Source organism: Leptonotus elevatus, chromosome 7, assembly GCF_054856555.1.
Source record: "Leptonotus elevatus isolate MCC_2025b chromosome 7, RoL_Lele_1.0, whole genome shotgun sequence".
Classification (NCBI taxonomy): domain Eukaryota; kingdom Metazoa; phylum Chordata; class Actinopteri; order Syngnathiformes; family Syngnathidae; genus Leptonotus; species Leptonotus elevatus.
Window position 1 is genome coordinate 2,814,451 of NC_141245.1, and position 26,949 is coordinate 2,841,399.

The 26,949-nt window shown below is 39.2% G+C and overlaps 1 protein-coding gene across 3 annotated transcripts in view; it reads right to left on the reverse strand.

Annotated features, from left to right (window-relative positions):
• Nucleotides 1-26,949, reverse strand: part of msi2b (musashi RNA-binding protein 2b) — a 106,222-nt gene that overhangs the window by 29,716 nt on the left and 49,557 nt on the right. For all 3 annotated transcript variants that reach the window (XM_086081412.1, XM_086081410.1, XM_086081411.1), the window contains exon 7: nt 20,006-20,054. In XM_086081412.1, coding sequence (XP_085937538.1) covers nt 20,006-20,054 — 49 coding nt within the window. The remainder of the gene's footprint in view (nt 1-20,005; nt 20,055-26,949) is intronic.

The window sequence follows — 26,949 nt, forward strand, 5'->3', positions numbered from 1 at the left end:
GTACGATTCAGAATCGATTTTAAATGTCCTAAAATCGATTTTATTTAAATACTTTTATACTGTCTTGCTTTTGTATGTGTGTGCCTTTATTGGAGCACTGTTCATGTTGTACTCGATTTGGCCACTTAGTGGCAGTGTGGTTCCACGTGGTCTGATACACTGTTAAGTTGTAGCCACATTAGAGAGTAGAAGGAAAAAGTCACGATCAAGTTATTTCAATAAAAAATAATTTTTTGCAGCGTGGAGCCGTTCTTTTGAGTGATAAAAATGCCGCGAGTAGCGAGTCAGACTGAAGTAGATCATTACGATTCTTTGCACATCTATAAATTGAAGCAAAAATCATTGTCAATCAAATCGTTTTGAATCAAAAATCGTTCTTAACCGAAAATCGATTCTGAATCGAATCGCAAACCCAAAAATCGGAATAGAATCATGAGACATTCAAAGATTCCCACCCCTTTATATATCCTGTCAAAGTTAAAGCGTTAACCAAATAATCACAAAAAAATATTGCATTAATCTGCGTTAATACATGATTAATGCAATAATTTTTCACACTATTAATTAACACAGATTATCCTTTAGTTGGACAACGGATGGCTACGTTAAAGGTAGCAAAGGCAGCACAGGTTGTGTTTGAGCAATAAAGATAACTACATGCATTAAAGTAAAGCATTTAAATAAATGTTTGCATATGACATTCAGAATAATTGTTCATGTCAAAATATTATTATATAGAAAAAGAGGATGAGCGTGTATAGTGGCAGGCAAAAAATGTTGACCAGAAAGCCTTTTTAATTAAGTGATTAATGGTGATTAATCAAAATTCTAAGATGTGATTTATCTGCTTAAAAAATTTAATCGTTATGGCAGCTCTAATATATATATATATATATATATTATATATATATATATATAATATATATAGCTCTTTAGTACATCTCTCTCTCTCTCTCTCTCTCTCTCTCTCTCTCTCTCTCTCTCTCTCTCTATATATATATATATATATATATATATATATATATATATATATATATATATATATATAAAGGCGGGGGCCTTGGCAGTCCGACCCCCGGCTACTGAAGCTAGCTCTGGGGACATGGAATGTCACCTCCCTGGCAGGGAAGGAGACCGAGCTGGTGTGCGAGGCTGAGAAGTTCCGACTTGATATAGTCAGACTCGCCTCCACACACAGCTTGGGTTCTGGTAACAATCCTATCGAGAGGGGCTGGACTCTCTTCCACTCTGGAATTACCCACGGTGAGAGGCGCAGAGCAGGTGTGGGCATACCGTCAAGCTGAAGAAGGAGTCCTATTAGGCCTTTTTGACCTGTGGGACTCAGGAGGTTGCTGACAGGTACCGGCTGGCCAAGCGGAATGCAGCTTCGGCGGTTGCTGAGGCAAAAACTTGGACATGGGAGGAGTTCGGTGAGGCCATAAAAAACGACTTCCAGACGGCTTTGAAGAAATTCTGGTCCACCATCCGGCGTCTCAGGAGAGGAAAGTAGTGCGCCATTAACACTGTGTATAGTGGAGATAGGGTGCTGCTGACCTCGACTCGGGACGTCGTGAATCGCTCGGGAGAATACTTTGAAGACCTCCTCAATTCCACCGACACACCTTCCTTTGAGGAAGCAGGGTCTGGGGACTCTGAGGTGGCATCCCTATCTCTGCGGTCGAAGTCACTGCAGTGGTTGGAAAGCTCCTCGCTGGCAGGGCCCCGGGTGCGGATGAGACCCGCCCGAAGTTCCTAAGGGCTCTGGATGTTGTGGGGCTTTCGTGGTTGACACGCCTCTACAACATCGCGTGGACATCGGGGACAGTGCCTCTGGATTGGCAGACCGGGGTGGTGGTCCCCCTTTTTAAGAAGGGGTCCTCGAGGGTGCATGGGAGTTCGCCCAACCAGTCCACATGTGCTTTGTGGACTTGGAGAAGGCGTTTGACCGTGTCCCTTGGGGAGTCCTGTGGGCGTGCTACGGGAGTACGGGGTACAGAGGCCCTGATACGTGCTGTTCGGTCCCTTCATGACCGATGTCAGAGTTTGGTCCGCATTGCCGGCAGTAGGTCGAATTAGTTTCCAGTGAGGGTTGGACTCCGCCAAGGTTGCCCTTTGTCACTGATTCTGTTCAGAACTTTTATGGACAGAATTTCTAGGTGCAGCCGAGTCGTTGATTGGGTCCGGTTTGGTGGCCTTAACATTGCATCTCTACTTTTTGTAGATGATTTGGTGCTGTTGGCTTTTTCAAGCCATGACCTCCAACTCTCACTGGAGCGGTTCGCGGCAGAGTGAGAAGCGGTTGGGATTAAAATCAGCACCTCCAAATCCGAGACCATGGTCCTCAGTCGGAAAAGAGTGGAGTGCCCTCTCCGGGTCGGGGATGAGATCCTGCCCCAAGTGGAGGAGTTCAAGTATCTTTGGGTCTTATTCACGTGAGGGTAGGTTGGAGCGGGTGATGCGGACTCTGTATCGGTCCGTTGTGGTAAAGAAGGAGCTGAGCTGAAAGGCAAAGCTCTTGATTTACCGGTCGATCTACGTTCCTGCTCTCACCTATGGTCACGAGCTTTGCGTCATGACCGAAAGAACAAGATCCCGGATCCAAGCAGCCGAAATGAGTTTCCTCCGCAGGGTATCCGGGCTCTCCCTTAGCGATAGGGTGAGAAGCTCGGTCATCCGGGAGGGACTCAGTGTTGAGCCGCTACTCCTCCGCATTGAGAGGAACCATTTGAAGTGGCTCGGGGATCTGATTCGGATGCCTCCCTGAAGAGGTGTTCCGGGCATGTCCCACCGGAGGGAGGCCCTGGGGATGACCCAGGACACGCTGGAGAGGCTATGTCTCTCGGCTGGCCTGGAAACGCCTTGGGATCCTGTCGGAGGAGCTGGCTGAAGTGGCTGGTGAGAGGGAAGTCTGGACTCCTTAGCATCCCTGGTCTATTTAGGGGTGAGGAGTGGTGGAAAGGGTGGTCCACTGGGAAGTCAATCTCAGATCCAGGAGGAGCAGTGTGGTTTTCATTTAGGCCGTGGAACAGTGGACTAGCTCTACACCCTTGGCAGTTTCTTCAAGGGTGCATAGGAGTTTGTTCAACCAGTCTACAAGTCTTTTGTGGAATTGGGGAAGGTGTTCCACCGTGTCCCTCAGGTAGTTCTGAGAGGTGTGCTTTGGGAGTATGGGACACCGAACCCGCTGATACGGGCTGTTGTTAGTTTGTTCCGCATTGCCGGCAGGAATTCCAATTGGTTTCCAGTGAGGTTTGGACTCTGCCAAGGCTGCCCTTTGTCACCAATTCTGTTCATAACCTTTATGGACAGAATTTCTAGGTGCAGCCTAGCATTGTATCTCTGCTTTTTGCAGATAATATGGTACTGTGAGCTTCATCAAGTGGAAGAAAAGGGGTGCATGAATGGATGACAACATTTCAATTTTGTATTCCAATGTTTTGCTAAGATTCTGATAAAATAAGCAGAAATAACACATTAACGCAATTAATGTTTCCAAACCAAAATGCCCTGAACTGTCCAAGTGCTACCATGGTTAGTCTAATGATGGATTTAGTGAGGATTTGCCTTTATTTACACATTGTGTTAGATGAGAAAAGGATGAGGAGGGGCCAGTTAAGGTCTTTCAAAGCAGGATTCCTTGTAAAGTAAGTGAGAGTGGGCAGAAGGATCAATTGAGGCAGCAAGCCATCTCACTACATTGTAAGGTGCTGTGTTTAACAGGGTTGACGAGCTTATGGAGATAAAAAGGAGGCAGAAGAGAAGAGGCTGAGACTTGAAGAAAACAACCTTTAAAACGTGAATTCAGGAGAGGGACTTCCGGGTCGGACATGGAGTAGTCGCATTTTCCTTGAGCTCACATCCAATGCTGTAAATTTCTACCTTTACAAGCCTCATTTTCAAATTCCATGTTGTGAACCCTGATATTTTAACGACTGCCTGTTATTTTCAATTCAACCGAGCTAAAAATGGCATCAACGGCAACAAAAAAGAAGTGTGATACACCAGCTCCGTCTCTAGCCGTATCCGAGGACAAACTGATGGCCCTCAAGAAGCTACTCAAGGAGCACAAAACTGCGCTTTCTGCGCAGTTCAAATCGGCCATAGCACCGTTGGAGGCTAAACGTTAGCTGCGGTTGTAGCGTTAGCATAACTTGCCGATGTTCTTGGCCCCTGAGTTCTACTGCGTTTCTTTTTCTTGGCGTCTCAATCCAGTTCGACTCTCGGACCCTCAGTTTGTAAAATACATAGAAGAACAGATAATTATTTTCTTCTAAATTAATTGCACACCAGATGTCTCTGCTATTTTAGTCTGGGACACATTTAAGGCATATATTAGAGGGCAAATTATTGCATTTACTACTCAAAAGGAAAAATTTGATCTGATATAAAAAATTCAAGAGGTTGATCATTAATATTCACTTAATCAAACCCCTGAGCTATATAACCAATGATTAGAACTAAAAACGAAGTTCGACCTTCTTACCACTTATCAAACTGAAAATCTTTTGTTAAAAACCAAAAGCACATTCTATGAACATGGCAAAAAAAACCTGGGCAATTATTAGCTAGCCAACTACAACAACAACAGACTAAACAATTCATTACAAGTATTCACACAGAAACCGACGATACTACCTTGGACTCAACTGAAATAAATAACACCTTTAAAAAGTTTTCTCTCAACTGTATACCTCTCAATTAAAAGACGGTGATGGCATAGCTATTGAGGCCTTTCTCGACCCTTTGCCCATCCCTACTATCCCACCAGAGCTGGTGGAGAATATGGAAGTTTCTTTGTCACAAGCGGAGATAGCCTCAGCTATATCATCCATGCAATCTGGGAAATCTCCTGGCCCTGATGGTCTCTCGGCTAGCTTTTTCAAGACGTTTTCAACACTATTTTTACCACATCTTGAGGCTGTCTTTGCTGAATCTCTCAGGCTTAGTTCTCTCCCCCAGTCAATAAATGAGGCGCGTATAACTTTTATTGCTAAAAAGGGTAAGGATCCTACATACTGTGCTTCATACAGGCCAATCTCCCTGCTAAACACAGATGCAAAAATCTTTGTGCAGCGGCTAGAGGAAGTTGCCTCATCCATAATAGCACGATCAGACTGGCTTTATTAGGTTATTAGGTCCTTTTTCTAATGTTCGACGTTTATTTAATATTATATACCCAAGCTTAACTAATACCCCTGAATGTGTGGTTTCAATAGATGCCGAGAACGCATTTGATCGCGTCAAATGGAAATACTTGTTTAAAGTTTTGGAATATTTTGGCTTGGGTCCAAGGATTGTAGCCTCGATTAAATTATTATATGCTTCCCCCTTCGCCAGAGTTCTAACAAATAGCACAATTTATCAACCTTTTGCACAAGGCCGCATAACCCGGCAGGGTTGTCCACTGAGCCCTATTCTTTTTGACTTAGCAATTGAACCGCTTGCAGTTGCCCTTCAGAACTGCCAAAGCATCTCTGGTATTAGGAGAGGGGGTAAAGAGTATAGGGTGTCTCTTTATGCAGATGATCTCCAACTATATATGTCAGATTCTAATACTTCTCTTCCAGCGGCCCTTTCTTTGCTTCAGCAATTCGGCTCTATTTATGGATACAAGATTAATATGCACAAGAGTGAACTCTTTCCAGTCAATAGAGAGGTGTTAGATTTTGATTCTAGTACCACTCCATTCCAGATAGAAGTGAGGCAGTTCACGTATTTGGGAGTGGTTATTACTCAGCGATTTAAGAATCTCCTAAAAGAAAATGTTATCACTCTGTTAAACCAGGTCAGAACATCACTTTCACAGTGGTCCCCTCTAACACTTGCCGGACGAATCAATTCCATAAAAATGAATATACTCCCAAAGTTTACGTATCTATTTCAGAATGTTCCGGTACTCATTCCAAAAACCTCCTTTGATTCTTTGGATTCCATCACCTCCTCATACTTATGGCAGGGTAAAAGGCCGTGTGTCAACAAAGCTATAATCCAGAGGCCTAAAAGGGAAGGAGGTATGGGGCTCCAGACAGTCCAGCCTAGACATCTCTGGAGTTAAACTCTTGTGTAGATCTTTCGCTCCCTGCGCTTCTTGGTGCACCACTCGAATGCCCCTTACCAAAAATTTTAATTAACTCAGTGGTCGGATATGGATCCAATTTAGGAGTTTTTTTTTTTATATAAACCCTTCTCTCTCTTGAGTCCAATTGCCTCTAACCACCTTTTTGTCCCATCTCGCACCGATTCTACCTTTCACACGTGGCATGCTAAGGGTATCAAATCATTTGCTGACATGTTTAAAGACGGAATGTTTGTTTCATTTACTCAACATATTGAGAAGTATAGCCTGCTTAAAACTCACTTATTTCGATATCTACAGGTCAAGGAATATGTTTGTTCCAATTAGCCCAGTTTCCCCTCAATACCCAATGTTAACCCTATCTATATTTTTCTCTCTTTCGATCCACTGTTTAAAGGTGCGTTATCTAAATTATATAACATTATTTCAAAGTCATTATGCTCAGCGCCTGACAAGAGTAAGGTAGCGTGAGAACAGGATGTGGGGCCGATCCCTGATGGCCTGTGGGAGTCAATTCTTTCATCAATACATACATCCTCAATCTGTATTAGACACTGCCTTCTCCAATTCAAGGTGGTACAGTTCACATGTCAAAAGTTAAACTGTTTAGTATTTACCCTGATATAACCCCCAAGTGTGACAAGTGCAAACTGAGTGATGCTACCCTGATTCATATGTATTGGATGTGTCCCAAACTGCAGAAATTTTGGCATGATGTTTTTCAAACTCTTTCTACTATATTAAAGAATGTAAACGCTAGCCCAATCCTCGCTATGTTTAGTGCTGTCGGGAAAGAGAATCATTATTTGACCTTAACAGAATGCCGCATGGTCACTTTCGCCTTGCTCCTGGCCAGACAAACGATCTTGCTGAGGTGGAAAGGTACTGCCCTGCCCACGCTTGACCAGTGGCGTCAGGATATAATGTCCTCTCTCAAACTGGAGATGTTACGTTTCTCTATCGGAAAGTCAAAAGGGAACTTCCATGAGACTTGGGATCCTTTTCTAACCTACTTTCATAATACTCAAACCATATCATCATGAGGTGAGATTCGATGCGGCCCTAGGCATATGCTACTCTAAGAACAATCTTAAAATTACATAAGATCTAGACTGTGAGATGTGCTGCCAATTGACTTTTTTTTTTTTTTTGGTCAAATGTTCAAGACTGTAAGGATTTCAGGGGGCATGGGGGGGGGGTCAGTATTGCTTCTGAATGCTATTGTTATGCTACATGAAATGTTATGGCCCAATTTTTTAAATATTTTTTTTATCTTTATTTTTTTCCCTTCTCTTTCTGATCTTAGGTTGTTGTCTCTTTTATATATGTGGGAAAGTGAGTGTTTGGAAAAAAAAAGTTTAATAAAGATATTTGAAATATATAAAAGGTGAATTCATTTTAGCTATGCTCTTTCTAGTTGAGGCCTACTGTAGCTGCCCAGAATTATATAAAACATCAAGTTGAAAGTTAATGTTAATAATGATATCTAATAGTTTGACATCAAGCCACTGTATTAAGAGAACACAATGTTGATGTCGACATTTCGCTTCTCCAGCAAAGCTGATCAGCTCATCTGCAAGCTCTGCATAAGCCTGATAACAATCCTGTTGATTGGAATCAGCTGCGTTGGAGCAGGGAAACATCCAAAACCTGCTCCGGCCCTCGAGTTTGCCCACCACTGGCTTAAGTAATACACATGTTCAGCCCACAACAGCAGTCACACAATGTGGATGGACAACAATGTCACTGCTCCCACTTGGCTCTCTATTATTTGTTGTTTTCCTTGAAATAACTGACAAAAGTATGTAAGATAATATCAAGACAGTTTAGGCGTGCAATAGACAAGACATAGCAATCCAAAAACCGTGGGAGTCTTTTCTTTGGATCAACAACTTAACATTCGAGGGACAAGGAGAGAGTGAGAAGCAGACATGACGATTGAGAGGTAAACAGAAAGGAGATAGAGAGGTGGTGGGGAGAGAAGACAGACCGAGAGCCTTTTCTAATTAGATGATGGCAATGATCCTAGGCCACTTTAATAGCAATCTAGGTGTGTGACAGATGAGACACAGAAGCCTTGCGGATGGTGTTATCTCTCTGCTTCCATGGATTTATTGCTCTCCATCTCAGCATTCACACTCTTGAATATCAATTGTAAAGCTGCTGATTGCTAGCGCACAAGCTATAAGTGGGGATCTTGCCCAAGACAAACAAATATTTGATTGCACTTGTCACGGCTGATCAAATGTATGCCAGTAATTATTTAAACACTATAACTGTGTCTAGTGAATATCAAACACCACAAACATGTCTAACATCTCACTTTGAGAAACAACAGAAACAAAGACATTGTTAATTAATTAATTTATTTATTTATTGCAACATGGTAATAGAATAAATAGGAATTGTAAATATTTTTAATTTGTACAGTGTACACTGTCTTGGCTGCCACAGGCTGTATTAATTGGTGTCTTGATGATTAAGAGTTGTTATTGTGTCATCCACATTTTTTTTTCTGTTTCATAAACAAGTAATACTTTTTAGATTGGAAAATGCCATATTTTTAATTAAATAATTCATTTTGACCATAGTTCAGACACATAGTTCAATGTCCAAAATGGACTAAATTTTTGAAGGTATAAATTCACAAAAATGTTGATTAAATTTTTTGAGCCATGAAGAGCTCAAGACCTGGAATTACAGTGTACATTTGGTGACATATTAAAGCGTACAATAGTTAGCTGAGACACACTGATAAGTTAGCCAACTCCAGTGTGGTTAATGTAACGCCCACTTAGAGGGGAAGTCAAACCCCACCCCAATTTTTTTTGACAATATGTTCTATGCAGCCCCACTGGTCTAAATATAATATTGCGTGAGTGGAATATGAGTTAACAGCAAAATCCAGTCGTTTTTATCCTTCTCAGGGCTCGGCCATTTTGCCACTTGCTGTCAACTGAAGATGACATCAATGTTGCTTAGGTCTCAGGTAACAACCAATCACAGTACAGCGTCAGAAAAACAGGTGAACTCTGATTGGTGGTTGCCTTAGCCCTGAGCAACATTGATGTCAGCTTTTGCTTCATAACTCATATTCCAATTAATCACAATGTCATGTTTATACAAGTGAGGTCACTCATAACATATTACTGTCAAGAAAAGGTTTGTTTAAGGTTGACTTCCACTTTAAACAATTAAGGCCAAGATTCAGTGTATTATAGCTTTGCTATAGTTGTTCTTAACAATCCTGTTTGTGTTAACAATCCTGTTCGTGTTTGGGAATCTGAGGCATCCAAAGGAATGGCAGAAACTTCTGACTTTCCACTTGAACATCACATAAACAATATTTGTTGCAAGAACAGATTATTCATCCCTGTTCTGCTGACTCTTGCCATTATAGTACAGCGCTTTATTTCAGGTGTGGATGACGGGCCTGTCCACATGCATTTATGTAGGTCACTAACACAAAATGGCTCATCAGTTTCATTGTCCTACTTAGCTGTTGGCACACTGAAGGGGACAGCAAGTGGGTTTTCCCCCCGTGACTATCTTGTTCTTTCTTTATCGTACACAACACCCTCAAAACAACTTGGAGAAGGGAGAAGCTGCTGGATCATAGCAAAAGTTGTCTCACAAAATTAAATAAAAGTTGAAGAAAATAACAAACTAATGCTAGGTTCAGACCAAACTCTCAATATTTCATCAATGACGCTTGCAAATATATTACATCTAATAACGCCACAAATATGAAGAGCAGTAATGCAGCACGTCGGAATTTCATGTTTTCCTCTATTTCCGTGTTTGGTTATGCGCACAGATCGCCATGTGGGTCACCGTAATTACGCAAGATAGTCCACTTGCAAAAAGCACGGTGTGAATATGAACCGTACCAAATGGAAAAAGGTAGAAATATATATTTTTTCCTGATGAAAAAAGAGACTAATCTTTCTTTTGGCAGGCTCCATGTTTTTATAGCAATAGAACAAATATTAATATAAAATCCAGTAAAACAGCCGGGAGCGAAGGGGGTTGCGTCAGTGAAAACGGCTGCAAGTGAATGAGATAATAAATCGCCCACTGTGCGGGGGTGAATGGCTAACAGTCATTTTTTGCAAAAAGTAATTTAGGACATGTCATGTCGGAGCCTTTTTTCACATTGGTCAGATGTCACAGCACAAAATGGGGGTCCCCATGTTGGATGGCGCCCTATGCACAGTGTGTGAGATGCGTGTAGGGAGGGGCAGCTCTGCCTGGCATGACCATGCCTTCTCCGTGCTACTACTGCTATGAACAGGCTCGCATAGCACCAACTTTACACGAGCTTCCTATAGATGTTATTCGCGTCACTCAAACTGTTAGGCAATTAGCGCTGGTGTTAGTGGATTAGACGTTGTTTATCAATGAGCATAGAAGTGGGCAATTTCTTTGCCAAATATATGCATAATACCTTGTAGCGATAATTGATGTTCTCTTTTTGGACAAATTAGTAATTTGATCGTCGTAATTCCCTCAATCGCCTATAGGGGCACCACGTTCTGTTTACTTTCAGTTTTAGAGAAACACAACGAATAAAATCCAAATCCTCATTTATGTATTCAAAATCTGAAGTAGCCACATTCAATGTGTGGGCTCTTTTGTATTAATAAAATAATTACTAATCCACTCGGACATAAGCACGATTGAGACTGAACTAAATTTAGAAAAAACATGCATTTATTCACTACGGTTACACATACAGAATCAAAACACTGCCTACCAAACTATCATACAGTAAAAAGAAAAGGGATAAAAATGAAGCAAATAAGAATAAGAAATTAACAACTTAACGAGGTAGAAAGGAAAGGTTTGACTTGCCAAATCTGTGAGATGGTTGCACCAGCAATATGTCAAATTGGTTATGAGACGTGCAACTTACTGGAGTGAGTTGAACCGAGCTCGTGAAGGGAAGGTTGATTGAAGAAAAAAAATGCTCCCAAAAGGGCAAGGAAAAAAAAAAAAATCCACAATTAGATGAGGTGTTAATTCCTGGATGGTGGATTTGATAAAAACAAATATGAAGAACGAAGACATCTCACCCCACCAAGGTTGACTGAACGCACATTTTCAAGAGTGAAATGTTAAGGAAAGGTAGAGAACAAAATTGTTTTTTTAGAGTGACTGGTCTATAATTGTTATAACCTCATTTACATAGGTGCAAATACCATCGGCTCACCGAGACGCATTCTTCTTGGCAGCACAGTTATTAATTAGGGGTGGGAACCTCTGGGTACCTCACGCTACGATATGATATGCGATACAAGGCTCACAACACTGCCGTGCACAGGTATACCCTAGTGGTCCTGACACCCTTGCCCCTCTGCCCTCTCTAATTGCTCAATAAGTAATGAACAATGGAGCCGTTACAGTAGCTGTATATTACTACAAATATCAATACTTGGCGTAGGCGTATCGATAATATATCGGGAGACAAAGTATCAGAATTTATTGTGATATCGATATATCGTCACACTCCTATTACTAATATATCTGCGCATGTTTTGTAAGTTAGACGCTATCTGTTTGCTCCATTTTTACCAGGTAGTGGCACGCCCAAACCCACACAAAAAAAAATGAACTCTGATTTTACAGGTCAAATGTAAAATAAAATGAAATAACTGTAACTCTAAAAACACAATATTTCTGTTACAAAAAACTCCATTAGAAATACATACAGTATATTGATTGTAAAAACAAATATGTTCATAAATGTATTGCAATTTCACAAATATTTGACTGTTATTTAATGGAATAAAATGTCGAATTCAACTTTAAAACCCTAAGAAAAAATTATATTTACTGAGAAATTAACAGTAAAAATTCAAATTTTACCATAATTTCTTTGTGAATTGACAATTTTTTAAAGTAAAAATAAATACAATTTCTGTAATGTCCTAGATGGTAGCATTCATTGTATTAACATTTATTTTGAAAGGACATCTGATGGGATATAGGTAAAGTGGAAAGCTTGAGTGGGTGAATGATATGCAAAGCTTATGGATCAGTGGTAGAGTGGTTGTATGGTATACCTGAGGTTGTGTGTTCGATCCCCTTGGTGAATATGTTGAAGTATCATTGAGCAAAATACTGAACTCCTAATCCTGTGTCATTAGAAGGTGAATGACTATCTATTTGAGAACCTCGTAAGGGGGAATAAAATGCTATATAAATGAATTACCCTAATAGTAAACTGTTGCAATTTTAAACCCAATATTTAGTTTTTCAACAGTTATTCGCCATGTTTTAAAAGATTAATCAAATTTTTTTGTCATATATTGGTATATTACATACAATTTTTATTACCGTTGTTTTTACGTTTTGTTTTGTTTTTTATAGTGTACACAATCAGATATAATAAAACACCCTGGCCATAGCAGCCTGCCTAGCAATATCTATCAGATAGCTATGTCGGGACACGAGGACAACAACTCTGCCTTCTAATCATCTATCCCAGTCAGTATGCAGAATCAGTATACAAAGACAAGTGAAGGCGTGTTCATGACTTTGCCCTTGGGGACATTCATAAGGCAAGATGTTGCATTTGGCAGTTGTAATTAGATGCATTGGAATGGATGTAAACACTGGAAAGTGTAAGGCAGTGCAAGAGTCAATGGTGAGCAGCTTCAATTGCTACATTCTTGTTTTCCGAGAAGAAGGTTTTAATAGCTAGAGGGGAGACAGCAGCAGTGGAGCACAAAAAAAGCAATAAAAAAAAAGGGATAACAAGTCAAAGTCATTGTGCAATACAAAACTGGCATTCATTAAGAAAACACATCAGTTATTGCTCCAATTGTGTGGCCAAAGTGTGAAATACGACCAGGAATACATCATTTATAACAATGGCAATCAAAGACACATTGTAAAGTTGGAGTCATCATACAATTCGCTTTCATTATTATTTCCAATCTTACTAAAAGAAAACCAAACCAAATAGAGCCCAAGAAATGCTACACACACAAGTTTTGCTGTAAGGAATTAAAGACTGCATGTTCGTGCACGTTCATGTGGTACCACATTTGACAAAATAAATGAGGGGTGCAAAAATTAGCGCGCTAATTTTGAAATAATATAAAGTTCCCCCTTCTTCTTTTTCTTTTCCTTTCGGCTTTTGTCTTAAGGGGTCGCCAAAGCGAATCAGTTGCCTCCATCTAACCCTGTCCTCTGCATCCTCTGCTCTCACACCAACTACCTTCATGTCCTCTTTAACTACATCCATACTCCTCTTTGGTCTTCCTCTAGACCTTCTGCCTGGCATTTGGAAACTCCGCATCCTTCTGCCAATATGCTCACTATCTCTCCTCTGGACATGTCCAAACCATCTCAGTCTGGCCTTTCTGACTTTCTCTCGAAAGCCTCTAACATGTGCTGTCCCTCTGATGTACTCATTCCTGATTCTATCCATCCTGGTCACTCCCAAAGAGAACCTCAGCATCTTCATCCAAGGACTGTCCTACCTGTCTCCCTTAACTCTTTGACTGCCAAACGTTTTCGGAAAAGGGATGCTGTCAGTGCCAGCCGATTTAAGCATTTTGACTGATCTTTCAAGGTCCACAGAAAATGTTCTGTTTGGACTATGGAAATACACATACTACCAAATGAAAGATTGAACTTTCATCTTTCAATAGAAAAAAAAGTTTGTTTCTACCTTATTCCGTTCTTTAGTAATCAACAATAGAAAATGGTTAGTTTCATCCGAATGCGCTTGTTTTGGACCAAAATACGGAGAAATCAAGCTTTTAGTGAAACGATATTATTTCATGCACTCTAGTGAATTTTACACTTCTTTTTGTCCATGAATGATGCCACAAACACCTAAATAGTGCTTTACTTCTATAAAACACTACCACCAAGAATGAAAAAGTGTTTTTTGATAGCAAAATACGTTTATTTACATTCAACAGTGTAACAATTTGACAACAATTTGGCAAACTATTTACAAATGTGTGCAACTGTGGTGCTATTTACAAATATGTGGATGTTTCAACAACAGTTTTTCTTTTTGTGAAACACTCCCCTGCGTGCAAGGAGACGCAACATGATTTGCACAACAGATTAGTTTCACTGCGATTGCCTCTTCGCGTGCAGAAGCTACACTTTCTTGCAGGTCGTTTTTTCCGGGGAATAGCAAGTATATACTGCAGTGTGTGTTGCCATAAAGTCTAATATCAGGATCATGTTACGGTTACGTTACGGTGGTGTTACGTCTGGCTTCCTCATGTCCTTCAGTTGCTATACCGGGTGGTAAGAGATGTTCTGATCCATCTTATCCACTCCATTCATGGTGGCATCGTAGTCCAGAACCAGTGTCTTCTCCGTGATCAGACTGTACCCGCTCTTCCGATGAATATGCATTGGACTCGGGGTACTCTTCATTGTCCGATCGAATGTCCGCTTGTGCAGCTCCAGCGTTAGCAGCGCTAGACGGTGAGGCTTTATGACGTGAGAATAAAGGCCGCGTCCAATTGTGGCGTCCAACTGTGGCGTCAACCTCGGGATTCACCATCATCATCAATGTGCATTGGTCGATGCTTTTCGACAATCTCCATCGCCCGATCGAATGTCTGATTGTGTAGAAGTACCCGGTCGGTTATTGTGCGCGTTTTCCGGCGTTAGCAGCGCTAGCCGCGCTTAGCCGGTGAGGCTTACTACGTGATCATAACGTCGCGTCAAGGCTTCCAACTTTGGCGTCAAGCTCGGAGTCATCATCATCATCATCATCAATGTGCATTGGTCGATGCTTTTCGACAACTCTCCATCGCCCGATCGAATCTCCGCTTGTGCAGAAGTACCCGGTCGGCTTCCAACTTTGGCGTCAAGCTCGGAGTCATCATCCTCGTCGACATCAATGCGCTTTTTAGTATTGATCTATGCTTTCCGTCTTTGAAAAAAATGCTCAAGCGTGAGCTGCTTGCAACCGGTCGCCATTGTTGCATCATCATTCATTGTCTCCTCAACACTCTAGCTCCGCCTCACGTCTTCTACTGACGCCCACGGTGGGCGGCCCACCCAACCTTGTGCAAAGAGAGTCATCGCTGCCATCTAGGGGCCAAAACGAGTCATTAAACTAACTAGATCTGCTTGATACTTGATACACAGCTGCCCAAGGCTTTCCTCCACCCGTTTCCAAAAAAACCCAAAAAAAACCCATAGTGAACGTCTTTTAACGTCCTCGGTGCCCCTCCGTAGGTTTTTACTAAACGTTTTATAACGTTTATGGCGGTCAAAGAGTTAATTTAAAGTTCCTTCAACGGCACTAATTTTTTTAACGCGCGATTAATGGAAAAGCCTGTACTGGGGGAATTCCAGTCACATCCATGTCAAAATCTAGCAGTAATCAATTTAATAACAATGCATATATTTGTGAAGACTAAGGTCAAGTTGTATTTTACAATTTCAAAAATGTGCAGAATGTGCAAGTTACTTCATGTTAAAGATTAGATAGCTCTTATTACAAAAAGAAAAATACGCTGACCTGTCACCAACATCTTACAGATGCAATTATGCCATCTAGTGGCAGAAAAATTACCTCAACACAAATCAATATCACACTTATTTTTTTACAGTACAGTACATCTTTTAATTGTAATTACATTTTAAGAATTATTATGGAATTACTGTATCAATGACTAAAAGATGCAGCCATATTATTAGTTTAACATGTTTTCCCACTTATGTAAACAAGAGTATGAAAACTTGGAACATTGTATTGTACAATTTATTGTACATTTAGAACAGATTAATTGCGAGTCAACTATTGAAGTCATGTGATCCATTACGATTAAAAAAAATTAGCGCCTGACACCCCTAGAATAAATAAATAATTAAGTAAATAAATAAATAAATAAATAATCCATCTAGATTTGCAGCAAGGTGTAAATTTCCATTTGAAAGTAAAACCTGATTAACATGATCATCTCCAATTTATTGATTTGTTTGATTGTGCTTGTCTATAGCTCTTCCTGCCTCACACTATAGTTTAATGTTGAACCAAATATGCAGATTTAAATTACAGTTACTGTAGTTCAGTTTATATTAATAATATTGTCACTGCTCATGATGTTACAGGTTTAGTTATGTTTTGCACTTGCACACATGTAGTGATGTAGATGAAACTGCTAGATTTGCACAGATAATTTTTTTTCTTTGCAGAGATCTATAAAGATATAATGGAAAATTAATAATGGATTAACGCCTTACAAATCATCATCCGCAACCCCTCAACTCAAGAAGTGCAACATTGTTTGTGCACTCCTTTTACTCTGGCATCTCTCCTTGCATGCATGCACGTGAGGGATCTCATTTTATGTGGGGTGTGCAGCCTGCTGTACAGAAGAGAGGGATTATAAAGAAAATAATCAATGAAAATAAATGTTTACATTTTAATCTTTCAAGATATTCCAATACGAGGATATACCATCACAAATCTATTGATAAAAGAGAAATTGGAGTATTTATGTATGAGTCTCTAAACCAGTATGACTCGCTAATGCTAAATGCTATCTTGGTTGACAGTTCAACACCGCCACTATTTTTGCCCTGTCCCGACGTTTACCTTGCGCCGGTCACACATTGCAACATTGGAAATATACCAAACCTCAGCTTGCGTTGTCTGACCGGCGAGTGGTGACCGCAATTGATAGTACAACTACATTTCCCATGATTCTTAGACGAGAAAGCAGAAAGTAGTTCTAGTTCCGGTCCTGTGGCCTGCTACAGATCAAATGCAAATGAGAACGCAAACGTAAATTTGGAAGTTAGCAGGATAGGTTTTATCGTATGAATCGCTATGACAACTGTGTGACTGATGGCAAAAAAATAGAATGCCGGGACAGGAATTGCGTAATATCAGGACAAATCAATGAGTTGGGTGGAATCCACTGGGACTCAAGGCTAAAAACGAGACTGTCTCGACCCGAACGGGACATCTGGTCACCCTTTCTGTTCATTTATAAGTCCGTGATCTTGACACATGTCTTCTTTTGAAATAAATACTTTCAGCTGCTGGGTTTTTAATGACTCTATGTGTTTCTGGACATATAAAACTGAGTTTAATGCTGAAGGAAACAAACGATCGTCTCTCCCACGTGCCATTTTGAATGGACTTTTTTTCTTCCGCCAAAGAGTGACGTTGCTCACAAAAAAAGACGTCACAGCGAATAAACAAATGTCATTGCACTGTTCGTTTTGAACTCGGCTGAGCAGCGGTCACTGGCAGCCTTTCCAAATCCACTTTCCGTGTTTCAAGAAAGTGGGTGTGGCTTGCCAGGCTACTAAATACCTAGAGTTTTTAGCTATTAGTCTTAATGGTAAATTGACTGCTTTTATATTGTGCTTTTATCTACACCATATAAACCAGTGTGACATGCACAGTTTTATAATACAATTGATTCAATTAAAATGTATTCCATATAAGAATTAAAAAAAAATGTCTAAGTTATGAAATTAAATGTAGCTTTCTGTACTTTGACTTCTTCAATAAAAAAAAAAAAAGAAGTATTCTTGTTTGCGATGCAGTGGTTTCATGCATTCAAGAACTTCGTCACATGCCACACACTTTGAGAAGCTCTATTATCCATAGAATAATCAATAAACTATATTTCATCATATATAAAAGTGACTTATCCCCTGCAATTGATTGACAACCAGTCCAGGGTCTTGCTCAAAGTCAGCTAGTAGTGGCTACAGCTTAAGTGTCGTAATTCCCTGTACATTGAAGACTTGTGAGGGTGTGCGCACAGAGTGAATGTTGTTGTTTTTTTATCACGGTTCTTTCAATGCCACAAATGGTCACAAGGACGTTGGCCAACAGTTTTAGTGGTGTTCCTTGTCGCCAAGAAAATGTCAGTATGTTCAACAGAAACAGAACAGAAAAGAACGAAAGAAAAACAGTTTTGCGACCATTAAAAATGTTGGCGTCTTTGCGACCTTGAACAAACCCTGACAAACAAACAACATTCACTACGTGCGCACACCCTCGCAAGCCTTTGCTAATTAGTGTGATATGTTTTTGTTTGTTTTTATTTTTAAAAAAAAGCGATATGGGTTTAAACATGACCCTAATGAGAACAAGTGGTGTAGAAAATGGATGGATAGGAGATTTCACATTTTTTTTCAAAGATTGAAATTAGGTTTAATCACTAAATTATTGTGGTCCTCATTGCTCCTTAGATTATGAATGTATTATTAAATAATTAGTATTTAAATAAATAAATAGCATGTAGCTATTATTATTGTTATATGATAAAGAAATGGGCCAGAAATTGGTACCTAACGCAAAGAGCGCAAAGTGAAAAAAAAAATGCATTGACTTAATAATGCATGTCCCAATCACAGGCAACGCTGATATCATTAATAGCAACTGACACAGTAGTGGTCAAGGTCAAAAGCAACTGGTTATTGCCACAGCTGTATTATTTATAAGAACCATTTCACATGAAGTGCTCCGTCCAGACCTCCTACACATTCAGAGGAGGAATAATGCACCATCATGCAGGTTGGCTGCCTGTCACACAGGTAATAGGTCAGACAGGACACAAAAAAACAAAAACATTCTGACCTTTGCCAGTCAAAGATTGACTTGAGTTTTTATTCACTAAGAACTTACATTGCATTAGAATCATGCGGCCTACTATAAAACAAAGTACACTGTAAAAATAAAAAAATAAAATTAGGCCGATAACGTAAGAATCTTTGATCAAATTCATCATGATGCGCTGAGTTCTTTGCATACACCATAATGTATGTTTAATCAAAAAAAGCAAAAAAGTTAAAATTGTAAATAACTCATAAATATAAATTGTTCTAACATTACAATATCAATTTTGGCCACACAGGTGAATGTTCCACCGGCAATTAGCAGCTGATCTGGTGTGCTTTTCCACCAAGTCACCACCTTTGTTCAGATGAAGGTTCCTCAATAGCCTTTTTAACTTATAGGGATGATAAAGTTTTTATAAAAGTATTGAAACATTTTGTCAATCGATCATATGTCTATTGTATAAGTGATGAAGATACCTTACTATCAAAGCCATTTTAATGAAGCAAGTTCTCAAACAACAATAATGTTTCTCAGCTGATCTCTGTCTCTGTAAATTTGTTTGAATGTATCCTGAGTGTTTCACCATCACTTTATAAAACTACTCACAAGCAAGTCTGTCTTGTCCTTAGCTTCTCTGTGTCTTTGTTAAGTCCTCTGTCTGGGGGCAGAGGGCTTCCTTGCTGAAGCCAAGATAAAGTGTTTGGACAGGGAGGAGGTGGTGGCGATAACAATCCTGCCACCTAAGTGGCTCTGCACAATCTGCTATCTGAGCCCTTATCAGACCACGCATGCCTCCCTCCTTCAATCTAGCTCCTATTCAACTAGGGGCATCTTTTGCCTTTTCTTTCCTTCTCCTTCCTTTATTTGACCCTCTTCTTACTCTCCATGCCGCTGTCATCCGCCATCCAGTCAAATGAATGCCAATGAAGATCCGTATTGATGTGTCAAAGAGGTTAAATAGCCAAAGGGGAATGTGACCAATTAAATTGAGAGGGAATATAAATGTTAGTCTATGATGTGTGTTTAGTTGGTTTGCACATGCAGATATGTCTATTTGTGTGTGTATCAGCCAGCAATGTGGAATATCTATGATAAGGGACGGATTTAGTATGGATTGTCTGACAGAGTGAAAGCTATCTGTAATGAACAACAATGAAGCTGACCTTCGGGGATGTAGACATCTTTGAAGCAATGTACTTATTAAAGGTTACTGTTGTGTAAATTGTTCAACAATGTTGAGTGTGTCTTTTTGTATATGGTGTACACACAGTTTTGTCATGAACATGATTCACTGACAAAAGCTCAACACTTTTGGCTACCATATACAACACACAGAATGAACAAGCTAAACATACCTCTATGTCGGCTAGTTGTTTTGTCAAACATTAGCATGGCATCTTCGACCTAAAGGAAAGTGGGAACACATTAGATTCAGCAACATAGACTAAACATATATATATTTTGATTTGGGCTGCACAATATGTCAAAAATAAATCTACATTGAGACATTGGTCCATGCAATATGCATATCACAAAGACATGCAATGTGTTTCTTAAGGAATTGTATGCTTTTATCTGAATTTGACCATTCAGGCTTAATTGTGCATTGCTATCCAATAGTTGAACAATATTTAGGGTAATTACAATTAATTAATTAAAATACATTGACCTTTCTTATTTTGCTGCATGAATAAAATAAAATAAATCATTTTGGGTACATTTTAAATATTGCAATAGCAGCAATATCACTATATTCAATAACAATATCACATATCACTAGTTTTCCCAATATCGTGCAGCCCTAATTTTAAGCACAACACAGAGTATGCTGTATGCATTTCTCTGTACAATGGTGAAATATTTGTCAGTATTCAAACATCTGTGATAGCAATTTTCTTGTTTTTTGGAATAAATCCTTACTGGCAAGATGTTTGATCCTGAATTTATCATTTCCATGTAGACAAAAACACTGATCATTCATTAAGGATTTATTATTATTATTATTATTATTATTAGTAGTAGTATCAATATTATCATTATTATTGCAGTACACTGATTTTTTATTTTTTTTTGGATTTGTTGGAATTTAGATGTTTCTTGGGTTGGGGAAGAATTCTGGTGGGTGGCCCAGTGGGTGGTGTCTGGTCGGTGCTGGATTTCACCTTCCTTGGTTTTCTTTGGTCCCCTCGGGTCTCCTGACGGCGGTGTTCGGTTTAGGTGAACGGTATGGGATTTTTTCTAATAGGTTTTTGGTGAGCTAACAAATACACGCACGCACGCACACACACATACTCACCCACATACAAAAAAAAGAAAAAAAATATATATATTAAAAAAAATGTTTTAAATAAAATAAAATAAAATAAAGAGCAATGATGATGACATTTCCGAATGAACAATACTGAGCTCTTTAAAAAAATAAAATTAAAATAAAATAATAATAATAATAATAAAATAAAAAAGTAGGTAAGTAAGTACTTTGTAAAAAATGAAAAATGAATTACTAACACAAGAATTAGACCATTAGAATATATACATTCAATTCCCCCCATAACTGTATATCATTATGTGGATCTCATACTTGTCAGATATACAGTTGGCAGATGAGAACAACATAAAGTAGAGCGACAGAAGGAGCTCAGGTGCTCATTACAAACAAATCCATTACACAGAAGACACTCAAAGACAGTTGGGTGTCTGTTACGCAGGTAGGACTAAATGAATAATTTAAAAAAAATATAACACATCAAGAGATTTATAAGATGTAGAAACTATTTTTTCAGCCCGCAAAAAGTTCTGTCTGTCACTGCTCTCATATGCATGGGAAATGTAATCGTGGCAAATTGACAATAGCAGCTTATACGGTAAACCTAATAAAAGGCCTGTCAATGCTGAAAAATCTCATTAAAATCTTGACCAAGATTTACAATGTGATGGTTGCAACACTTATTTGGGACTAAATTCTGACGTATGAGACTCTACACAGCAGGAGGGTTGCAAATCTTATCCCCAAACGTTTTTACTTGTCTTTCTTTTGCTGGATGTGGAATGAAGTAAAGGGAAAAAAATTGAATATTTAAATCAAGTACAATAAGACTGTATGCCAGTGCCAGCAGCCAGTGAGCTCTGTATCTGTTCGTGTAGGAACATAACACTCTGCCCTCTCCACTCCCCCACTGTTAAACTCATACCGAGAGACGTAGCCAACCTTTGGGTCGGTCAGCTACATCTTTGTTCAGTCAAAATCCTGAGATTTGTTGACAAAGATTTGCACAACTTCATCATCAGATACCATAGAACACGGTTGGACCGAATAACATTCAGTGTTTCTGGAAATGGCCTTGTTGGGTATCCTAGCTTCAATATCCCTGCCTCCTTGGATGCACATCTCATAGTTACAGATTAAATACCATTATTATAATACATATTATTCCTGCGAAGCCAAGCTCCAGTCCAGCATGGAACCGTACTTGTGTCCCTTGAGATATCTCGGGTAGAAAAGGGAGCTAGATCATGTTGGTCAGGGAGTGAGGGGCGTTTCGTTCCATCGCACTATTGGTCAATATTTGGACAAAATACCATCACAGGCACATTTTTGTCAAGTGGTTTTACCTGCTCTCTACAGTGAAACAAAGGCTGACATTGTGCAGGCCTTAAAAATTCACAATAGGCTATGCCGCTATTACTATGGATGGATGGACTTCAAGAGCCAACCCAGAGCTCCAAAACGACAGTATACTGCATGGTTTAACCAGTGAATGGGAGATGAGAAGTATCAAAACCACCAAGAATCACAAAGTGATTTTCTATACTAGTGGGCCGCAAAGTAATTTCAGTTTTGTAACTATGGGCCGCAACGGCTGCAGGCAGATTTCATTTGAGGGTTTGTACAAGGTATTTTTAATGTATTGTTTTTTTGTTTTTTTTATTATATTCATTTTTTATTATATTTATTTTATTTATTTATTTTTTTAAATATTACTATTATTTCTTTCTTTATTTTGTTAAAATGTTATAATAATATATAATTTCTACCCCCTTCCCGTGTAGGAAGAAAAAAATCTGTCCACACTGCCCTAACCTTGCCAGGAAGGTGAAATTTTGTTCTAGAGCTGTCAAACGATAACATTTGAAGAGCGCTGTTTATGTGTTAATTGTTTTGACATTTGATATTATGAGGACGTCTTCAACATTTTTTGATCCACTGCACACGCTCATCCTCATCTTTTTCTAATCAGTTAATTTCTTGCATAATTTAAAATAGAAAAAAATTACCCCAATATTTTGACATGAACAAATATTCTAAATGTGATACGCAAACATTTTTTAAATGCTTTACTTTAATGCATGTAATGACGTTTATTGCTCAAACACATCCTGTGCTACTTTAAACGTAGCCATCCACTGTCACGCTAAAGGATAATCTATGGTCAAAATTAATAGTGCGATTAGTCTGCGTTAATTCATGATTAATGTGATATTTTTTTTGTGATTACTTAATCAGTTAATGCTTTAACTTTGACAGCACTAATTTGTTCACAAATACTACGAGAATCCATCTTGTACTGCTCCCGCGGATCCGTTCACAACCGACCTTTTTTAGGCCGGACCAATCAGGCGTTGTTTAGGGCGGGACATACAGCTGTGACGAAATCAGGAAGCGCTGACATAGACGAATAGACACTGCAATTAATTCTGCTCTTAAATACAGATAAATAATAATAATTAGTTATGCACTAAATATTCGGCCACCAAAAATCGGACAAAATTAAATTAAAACCGAAAGAATATGGCCGTTGTTGTTGTTGATGTTGTGGTGATGCAAGCAAAAAAATGCTGCAAGCAAGCGTTTGTTTGAATTAAACAACGAACGCGGGGGTGAATGTCCGCCTCGTTTCTCGCTGGCTTTTTCTCGTGTGAGTTTGCACCTGTCTGTCGCAGCAGCTCCCGGGGTCGTTGCACACACCGGAGGAGAGGGGCGTTGCTTTTTAAGAGGGTCGAAAAAAAAGGTACAGGTGAGCCACTCTTTCTCCTGCAGCGTTTTCCCTTTAAGAGCCCCTCGAACGCTTCCTTTTTTTCACCGGCATCCCGTGGCCGTGCTAAATACTTTAGCTAATGTTAGCACTATTGCTATCAACAGTTTTAAACACGGAAACACTAAACGCTATCTCCGGGTGGCGACAGACCTGTCCAGGACGATGTGTGTGGCTTTGCAGTCTGTTCCCGAAGCTGATTAGCTGGTGTGAAATGTATTTATTTATTTATTTTTTAACTTTGGTGAATATGTGAATGTGCGGATTGTACCGCCGCACGCATCCGTGCCCGCCTATGCGAACTACATTGACTATAAAGTGCAATTGCACCGCCAGAAAATGCTCAACCCTCGTTTGGTGTTTAATATACCATTAGCCAAGATGTCTGCGGTGTGGGCACATTTCAATTTATATTGTGCTTTGTTAAAATGCCAGTGCTAAATAAATATTTTATAGTAATATTATAATTTTAAGTAATTATAATAAATGCAATGATAGTAAAAATTGGCATAATTTTTTTTCTCGACGTTTCGGTTTTCGGCCAAGCATTTTTCATTTTCGGTTTCGGCCCCAAAATTTAATTTAATAATAATAATAATAATACAGATAAATTACTCACCATTTCCTTGTTGAAAGTTGAACAGCGAGAGGCGCTTGCATTTTTATCTGGTAAGATGTTTGCAATGTTTGTTTTGGGTTTTTTTTGTCCTAAGACGAGACCGAAGATGACATTTGATTGGTCAAAACAAATGTGCATAGAGGCCACATTGTCCAATCAACTTGAACTATTGTACAGAATGTCCTGCCTTTCCCAAGCAAATCATCGTGGAACAGTCCCAGATTGATGAAGAACTCCCTTGAGTGAATCACAATTATCAATCTTGGTTACACTGCTTCATTAGTTTTTTTTTTTTTTTAATACACATCCACATAAACACACACAAAAACAGAGAAGTTGATTCCGGAATTCTTTGCTTGTTGGGCATCTTATTGGGTGTCAGTGTTTACACATAAATACATCTAATTTGTTTTCATACAGTATTGTGACCTTTTTTATAATATCGCCAACCTCCCCACAATAACGTGATAATATCGTATTGTGACGGTTGGGTATCGTATTTAACAGGCCCACATTTACAGTAGCTAGGAAAAAGGCAGAAATAATTCAAAACATGAACTTTTCTTATTTACTTCTGTTCATTTCACTATCAAAGAGAATTTTATTTTTAATTTGTACTTTAGTGATATTATATGATTTACGAAAATGAAAATCTACAACACAAATGCTTGTGTATATGTCACACAAAAAAGAAGAACCGTTGACCAAAAGTTGAGCAACATCCATGCCATGGAAACTTCTCCAGGCAAATAAAAAAATTAAAAATTAAAAAAATATATATAATAATACATTTTAAAAGTAAATAGTAGTATATATAACTTCTACTGGTGCAGTATTGTATACCACAATGGCTAAAACATGAAATACTGTCCATGGCTGCACCTCCACACCTATCTGCGGAGCAGAACTACAGTAATTTTTGGACTATAAGCCGCTACTTTTTTTCACTTGCATTCGACCCTGCGGCTAATGCAAAGGTGCGGCTTATCCATTAGATCACAAGGGGGCACACTATAAAGGAAGCGCAAGAGCGTCTGGCAGGGCAAAACAAACCAAGTGAACCCAAATACAGTAAGAGAGACAGAACAAGAGTGAGACAATTTTAACTCTCATTATAGAAAACAAAGTAGCAGGAATCCAGTGCGTTACATTACATTAAAACAACCTGCGGCATATATGTGTAACAAACTCGAGTATTACCCAAATCTAGCTCGTGCAGCTTATAGTCATGTCCGGCTTGTCGTCCAGAAGTTACTGTATTCCTTCCAAATCTCCCCAACACCTTTGACCTGTTGGAGCGATTCCGTCTTTTTGATGACCCCTACCTCCCGTCGCAGCGGCTGGCATCATTTCATCTCTTTCTCTATCTAGCAACCACTGCTGCCTCTCCAGGCTTGTCAATCACATGCTGCCATGTGCACTCTGGACTCAGTCAGATAAGACGGTAATTCATCATGGTACTGAAGGGTACACACATACACACGTTCACACATTTGCAAATATGCACATACAGCGGCCGCTCTTATCAACGCTTCCCAAGAATTGGAGTGAGCTCACGCCAGGTCTGAAAGTGACCACAGCCTCAGAGCAACCCGTTTACCATGACAATGTTCAAATTATCCACACAAACAAGAGACCAATTCATATACAATATTTCTGATCATTCTTCTATGTCTGCACTCACAACCAGCAATTTGTACTTGTATTATCGGAAGAACGACACTAACCTGGAATGAGTTAAGGAAGGCCTTTATACAGTAAATACAAATTGCGCCATTGGCTGCTTTTATCAACTGAGACAATGCTGAAAAAAATCCTGGCTGGATTGTTAAAAGTGATACTACGACTTTATTTAGTTATTTTTTTGCTACCTTATTTACTTGGACAAATAGTGTGTGGATAGAAAATTCCATTCAAGCGGCAGAATAAAATTAATTCAAGCGAAATTGTGGCACATTTCAGCTGACATAGTCATTAAAAAGTCTTTGGTATAATTAAGTTTAGAATGAAGAGGAAGGGATGAATGAAGATAGTGATGATGATTACTGTCACAAGAAGTGATTGTGTTGGAAAAAATAGAGGGAGCGGACATTTAGAACACAAAGCCTGGGTGGACACAAAATGTTCCATGATTTTAAAACTGTTATCCTGCTGAGGAAGATATCAATCCTTCATCAGTTTTCCCTGCGGAGGGAACATCATGAGGAACAAAAACAATTAAGCTGGCTTTTCACAGACAGTCCCAGAGCTCTCATTCATTCGAGGATGCACACATGGGATTTGTGATCCTGATAACACAAAACTCAAAGCACACAGCACTGGGACACCGTGAATAAATTGGGAAATAATGTCTACCAATAGCCTGGATATATCTGAGCATTTTCTCTTGTTGGAAAATAAAGAAGGTGAGCTATCTGGAACTAGCTGTCTGGCTACATACACATGGACAAAATTGTTGGCACCCCTCTGTTGATGAAAAAAACAAAACATCCACTTCAACCTGTGAAAATCTAAAAGCGATATTATTTTGGATTTGAAGGATATTAACGTATTATTTTGGATTTTAGGGATATTAACATATTTTAGGGTGGTTACAGTTTAAAGTGAAAGTGTGACTCACCACTGACAACAGTGGAATCTTACTAAA